General features: G+C 36.6%; 1 protein-coding gene across 1 annotated transcript; it reads right to left on the bottom strand.

The window, feature by feature from the left end:
• Positions 1-684: 684 nt before the first annotated feature.
• On the bottom strand, positions 685-1,620 carry LOC102483754 (olfactory receptor 6C76). Its single transcript, XM_006163876.1, has one exon. The coding sequence runs from the start codon at positions 1,618-1,620 to the stop codon at positions 685-687; it is 936 nt and encodes a 311-aa protein (XP_006163938.1).
• Positions 1,621-7,243: the final 5,623 nt, after the last annotated feature.

Genomic DNA, 7,243 nt, shown 5'->3' on the forward strand with positions numbered 1-7,243 from the left:
CTAAGGGAGACTCAGAAGAGTCACAGCTCAGCATCAGCAAGTGACAGAAAGGAGTGCGCTGTAGAGCAAACATCAGCGTAGTTCATCAAGACACTACAGAGTATAGATACTGGGGACTCACGAAGACTACCAGCACATTTGTAATCATTTGGATATTTGGTCCAAAAAAGCGTTGAGCAAGATTTGTTACAGTATTGAATAATGAAGTTCACAAAGAAGCTATAACACCTATGCCCCAACAAGCATAGCTCAACATTAATAATGTAAGAATGAAGAGATACAAGGAAAAATAGAACCATACCAGAGGTAGGGATATTTGCCTCACAGAAAATCTTATTTTAGTACTGCCTATGCTTATGTACTAGGATAGATCATTTTCCAGTAAATATGGATACTGACTTTCACCTACTTTTGCTTGATGCCCAAATGGAAGGTTTTTCAATAGTTAAATTCTGACATTCTTGTTAAATGTAACTCTCAGATTTGAGACACAAAATCGTGCAAGTGTAAGAATTATTCCATAGATGTAGATATTGGAGGATAATTGAGATGAAAATGGTATAAGTGCAGAACAAAACCTGAGGGAAAACGAAGTTGAATATTGATGTGGAAGGAGAAATGAAATGAAAATAGTGTGTTGCAGAAAAGTTCCATTTAGAGTTGAGGCTACAAATTTCTTTATGATTACATTTTATTTGAGAAATATTTTTTCGTCAAGTTCTTAAAGGACTGTTTTACCTGCTGGTTCCTCAAGGTATAAATAAAAGGATTTAGCATTGGGGCCACAGACGTGTTCAGCACTGCTATGACCTTGGTGAAAGTCACTCCTTCTCTAGCAGACGTCTTGACATACATGAAAATGCAGCTTCCATAAGAAATAGAGACAACAATCAGGTGTGAGGAACAAGTGGAAAAGGCCTTTTTTCTTTGCTCAGCAGAAGGGATTCTCAGGATTGTCCTAAGAATTAATGCATAGGAAAGAATCACTAAGGTCAAGGTGACCATGAGAGTGAACACTGCCAGGAAAAATGCCATGAGTTCTAGGAATGTTGTGTCTGAGCAGGAAAGCATTAGTAGAGGAGAAGAGTCACAGCTGAAGTGGTCAATGATGTTGGAGGCACAGAAATCCAGCTGAAGCCCCATGATGATAGGTGGAAAGATGATGAGAAATCCAGCCACCCAAGAACTAAGAACAAGCTGGATGCAGACTCTGCTGTTCATGATTGTCGTGTAGTGCAGTGGCTTACAGATAGCCACATAGCGATCGTAGGACATGGCTGTCAAAAGGAAAAATTCTGTTGCACCAAGGAGTAGGAAGAAAAACTCCTGGGCCATGCAAGAATTGTAAGAAATGGTCTTAACCCCAGTTACAATGCTAACCAAAAATCTGGGAATAGAAACCGTTGTGAATGAGATTTCTAGGAAAGAAAAATTCCTAAGGAAAAAATACATAGGCGTTTTGAGGTGTGAATCTACCAGGGTGAGGGTGATAATTGTTAGATTTCCAGTTATACTCAAAATATATGTGAAAAATAGAAATATAAAAATCAGAATATTTAGATTTGGATTATCTGTTAATCCCAGAAGAATGAACTCTTTCACAGATGTATGATTTTTCATTTCTTATTGTTGATTCCTGTCAAGCCTATTAATGAAAATACAAAAGATTGAAACACTGAGAGAAAATTTACAATTTATCACATCTGCTGGAAAACATACAAGGATTATAAGCAAACAATAAATAAATTACCAAGTTGTATTGAATTCTGAAAATGTAAATAAATAATATACACACACACAAATCTATGTTTGGAATCTTCTTGTAGGTAAGTAGTTGTATAATATGGAGTCACTTTATAGGTCTAACAAATGGTAAAAATTTTACATATCAAATGTATTTCACACAAGATTAAAAACTTAAAGTAGAAAATGTTCTTTCATTTTTAAAATACTATTCTTATGGTCGCATGTTGAGTTTTTTGAAAATTAAATATTTTTGTTTTTTTTTATTCATTCATAATAACTAACATGTATATGGCATACAGTCTGGTATTTCAGTGGGTGAAAATAATATCTAATAATCAAATCAGTGACATTAGCAAATCTATCATAGGAAGTATTTATCATTACTTTTAAAAATCCTAGAAATGTACATATAAAATATATGTAAAAGTCTTTCTTAGCTCTTCTAAAATACACAATAGATTTTTTGGTCATTATGGTCCCTGTAGAGTGGTATAGAACACCAGAAATTATTCCTATATAAATTTTTTCTCCTACCCTAGTCAGACTCTAGTTATCATTATTTGACTTTCTATGATGTTTAAGTTTTACTTATTTTTGACAATGTTTTAAGAAATTGAATTTCAGCCCTTTATAGGAAAATATTTCCTCTTTCTCTGAGACTCATTAAAAATCACCAATAAAAGACAAATTAATAGGAGAAAATGCATCCACCTTTACTTCAATGTTTATGTGTCTACAGAAGAGCCATAGAGCATATGAACTCAAAAGAGGGGTCAGATTTTTGTAGCGTATAGATCCCTTTATAGAGAGGAGAATACAGAGCAATTAATGGGGCTCACTCTTCAGATGATAGTAAATATTTTTTTTAAGTTGAATTAAGACCAACAGTTGCTGAAAAACAAGGGGAAAGAGGAAAATCTGCACAGGACCAAACTTGTCTCATGCAGATAAAATTTCTTAGGTAATCCCACTGAGCTGACGTCAGATGAATAGATGTCCTGTGTGTGGAGTATTTTATTTATTTTTTCTCTTTTAAAGAATCTGCAGGACCAGCAGTTAGTATAATGACCATGTTACTGAACTCCCAAGTAGTCGAGCCAGTTCGAGTCATGGACCTGGTGCCTTAAACACACATTGAGAGCATGTGCGTGTGTGCCCATGATCCCAAGAGGAGAATGGAGGAGAAGTGATTGTGGTGTGCCATTCCCCCAGGGTTGGTTTCTCACTTTCTGTCTCTCTGTATCTCTCTGTCTTTCTGGTGAGCACACGCACCCTATAATAATCTGCCAGAAGTATATGTACTCACTACAAAGAGATAGACCACGAGGGTCAAAGCAAAAAAGCGCTCTCCACGAAAATGGCCATGCTGCAATGCTTTTGAAGTTTTAATTCCCAACAGTTACAGAATCAATAATTTAGCAATGAATTAAGTCCATCAAATACAATACTTGTATAACCCTAAAAACACAACACTAAATTTTCAGTTTGGAAAGTTTTTGAAAGCTTTAATTTTTCTGAATAAATGTAGTAATAATTTGTCATATACAAGATATTCTAATAGCCCAACTTCATTGATCTAAGATATAAATTAATTAGAAAATAAAAAAATGGGGCAAAAAATGGACACTATACTTACGATTATGTCATCCTATAGTAGCAGTTTTCATAAACCAGAAAGAGCTGTTGCTTTAGTTTATTGTCAGTGTTGAAACTGTTCATAGAGTCCCTGATCTGTTTCTACCTTTTTCTTTCTTACATAATGACATACTTAAGCAACGTTGAGCTGGAGCTCAGCCGGATTGTCCTGTTCATGTACCATGAGATGGAACATGCTATAGGAATCACCACGATAGAAAACCTATTCCCAAAGTGAGGGAGACCCAGGTGGGAAGGTGGCAAAGTCTTAGTGGCGGACAGAAGTTGCTACCAGCAGACTGTACCTGAGTATCTAAGAGGTCCTATTACAGGTGATGCTGGAAAGAGTCGGCATATTGTGAGAAGTCTGGGTGTCCCAATCAATTACAGAAGTGGGAAAGTCTGAAATTTTCACTATTGCAAAATATTTTATTAAGCATCCATGTTTCTGGTACGAATTTGCTGTTTAAAAGAAAATCTGGAGGGTACGGATGTGGAAAAGCAGCAAAAAGTGCAATTTGCCACTAATTTCAGAGGAAGGTCTCTGAGCTAGAGACTGTGCTTTCCTGGACCACGGATGAGTCCCCCAAAGGAAAAAATTGAAGCAGGGCTTAAGGGATGGCAGAAAAAAAGAGGTAAGGAAGAGAAACAAAGAAATGGACAAAAAGCATGAAACAGAACAGAAAAATGTGGGACCTGGTCAGAATGGAGGCAGTACTTACAGGGAAGCAGGCAAACAGAGGAGAGAGAGTTGTACACTGTTTGTGAATTAAGCGATCCTCTTGGTTCCTAAGAAGGAGAGGACTCGAGTCATGAGTGAGATACAAAGAGCAGTAACTGGGGAAAAGAGACGAACCATCTGGCATATGGATGAAACCTGTGGGGAGAGAACATCCTTTAAATGAGAAAGGACTGCCCCAAAACCTACAATCCAAGGCTTGGCATTTAGTATCCTTCCTTTTTTTTTCTTTTCTAAAAATTTCTTTAATAATAACAATGTCCTGACTCTGGATTTTGGGAAAACCCAATACAGTATTGTACAGTGTTCCTCAGTTTTAAGGAATGATGGGTTCTCTTTCTTTTTTTTCTTCATATTCCAGAGGGAAAACTTGGTTTTAAAATATTCTTTTCCCAATAGGCTGTTTTATCTATTTTGTTCTCTCTTTCAAAAAATTCACAGGGGATTCTTTCAGGAAACAGAATTAAAATGTCTCAGGAGAGAGATGATAACGATAAGTGCACCCTGGAGTTACTTTTAATAATTTTAATTATATTTCCTTCAAAAATAATGTTTACCAAATATTATGTGAGACAGAAATTAATACAAAGAACAGTGAGGATGTAGCAGTCTTAGGATTATTTTTGATTTTGTAATTCTCCATTATTTTTATTTTATTTTATTTTGAGAGACTTTGCTATCATGTACATGCACTTACCACATAGAAAGAGAGACAGAAAGCAAGAAATCACCCCTTAGAGAGATGGCCATGCCACAGTACCTTCTCCTCCATTCTCTTCTCCAGATCTTGGCAATGTACGAACATGTGCCAGGACTCGTACTGTTGTTGACTACCTGGTAGTCCAGTAACGTAACCATTATGCCATCTGCTGGGATCAATGTCTACCTTATTTAAACCTAAAATAAACGTCCACTGAGGAAATTTGTTCCATTTATGTGTAAACATGGGAAAAAGCATAAAATAGTAAGAGGAAAGTGCCACAGAATGTAAAGGGCATTATTCAAACGTTTCTTCTGAATTCCTATTGAGTACTTACTTTTGGGTAAAATGTAGTTAGTAAATGGGCACATAGTTAAAATACAACGAAAATAGAGAGAGTATAATATAAAGGAAGAACTGGTGAAGTTCATGATCTAAAGAGTTCACTAAGTATTTCTCCTTTCATACTATTGTTACCAGAGTCAGATTGTCTGCCAAGGGTCCCTAACAATACTCTGGACATGAGTGTGGTGAGGAAATTACTGCTTTATGGTCATGGGCCGAACAAGGAGGGCAGGCACCTAATGCTGAGAAGGCCCATTCTCCCTGTAGTTTTCCCCACATATATTAAGGGCTAAACTAAGCTTAGGCGTTCTCAGGTACACAATCTCCTTGATGATTGGTTCATAAGCACACGATCTACGGATGGACGTTTGATTGGTGAGGACTTAGGCAATTAATTTTTTTGTGGGAGAAGCAATCATTGAATTTCTGGTATCTATTCATTGAATTGTTCTATGAGAGAAAAATAAAGAGACACTGACAGAGTCTTCAGGCTGTGATCCAGTTCCCGGCTCAGCTGACCTGAGCTGTGGGCATGCCTATCTGGCAGCTGGATCCCACATGGCAAACATTGTGATTTGAGTCCCAGACCCAAAGGCTTGAAAAGCATGCTGGTTATGTGTAAATGACATCTGTAAATGTGTGTCCATATTCCATAAAGGAGAATGGAGGAGAAAGGATTGAGGAATGGTCATCTCCCCCCCGGAGGGGGTGATTTTTCTCTCTCTTTCTCTTTGTCTTTGGTGAGCACAAGTCAAAAGTCAAACAGACAAAATTATGAAGGTCATCACCAAAAATAAATTAAATTTAGAGGAATAACAAAGCAGAAAAACATACGTGTACTTGATACCGTAACATTTTCCTGTTATTATTCATAAGGTCGTTCTTGGTATGCTGTTGAGGATTTTCCATGATGTACCTGCTATTTAATTTCAGTTGGCATCAAGAAAGAAACCACCTAGAGTTCAATAGCTTTTAAACTTGAGGGTTGACACCTTTTAGCTCTTTGAGACATTCTTGCAATCACTGCTTTAAATATTGATCGCTTCTGCTCTACAGTCTCTTTTCTTCTCAGTTGTCAATTGGTCAGTTCGTTAGAACTTTTTTACTGTGTAACACATAGATCTTCTTCTCCCTTTTCTTATTTTGTCCTTTATTTATATATTTCTTTCTTCTATACTCCTCCAAGGATATCGATCAATTACTTGGCGTTTAATTTATATTTCCATCTGAAATTTTATTTAAAGTGTTTACAGTAGTTTTTTTCATTTTTATTTTGTCAGAGAGCACATTCACTTACCTGACAGAAACAGAGAGAAAAGCGGAGGGACAGAGAGAAAGCACCTCAGTTCCTCAATACCTCCTCCATCTCTCCCTCCTTTCGGGATTTTGGATGTGTGTGTAAATGTCCCTGGCATGTTTTTCAAACCAGTGGGTCTGAGACTTGAACTGTACAGTCAGCCATGTGAAATGCAGCCACCATAACCATCATGCCACAAGTTGACCCTACTGTGTTTTAAAATTTAAATATTATATTGTTTATTCCTGTCAAGATAACTGATTTCTATAAATATATCAAATCTACTACTATATTAATATTTTATTCATTTTATCAATCTTTCCTACTCCCTTAAATGTATCAATAAGCATATCAGTTTATTTATAATGATTGTTTATGTGCTTTTTTTTGTATTTTTAGAGATATTTTTATAGTATGGCAAGTTCGCTTGTCAGAGAGACAGAGAGATAGAGAGACAGAAAGTGAGAAATCACCCCCCATGGGGTATGGCCACACTGCAATCCCTTCTTGTCCATTGTCCTCTTGAAATCTTGGGAACGCATGCACACGTACTCAGCATGAGTTTGAAACCACCAGGTCCAGTGTTCAGACCGTGGTTGACTATGTGGGAGTCCAGCCACGTAACCATTTTGCCGTCTCTGGTCCCAGTGGTAAGTGTGTATGTGTGTGTGTGTGTGTGTTTTTCTTACTTTATTTTTTTAATTTTTTTCATTTCATTTTCTTCCATACATTCAATCACATTATTATTTGTCTTACAAAATGGATATTAGTGTGTTTTAAC

Source organism: Tupaia chinensis, unplaced genomic scaffold, assembly GCF_000334495.1.
Source record: "Tupaia chinensis unplaced genomic scaffold, TupChi_1.0 Scaffold143422_1, whole genome shotgun sequence".
Taxonomy (NCBI): Eukaryota; Metazoa; Chordata; class Mammalia; order Scandentia; family Tupaiidae; genus Tupaia; species Tupaia belangeri.

Excerpts from the sequence above, each read along its gene's own strand:
- LOC102483754 (XM_006163876.1), bottom strand. The coding sequence starts at position 1,620 with ATGAAAAATCATACATCTGTGAAAGAGTTCATTCTTCTGGGATTAACA.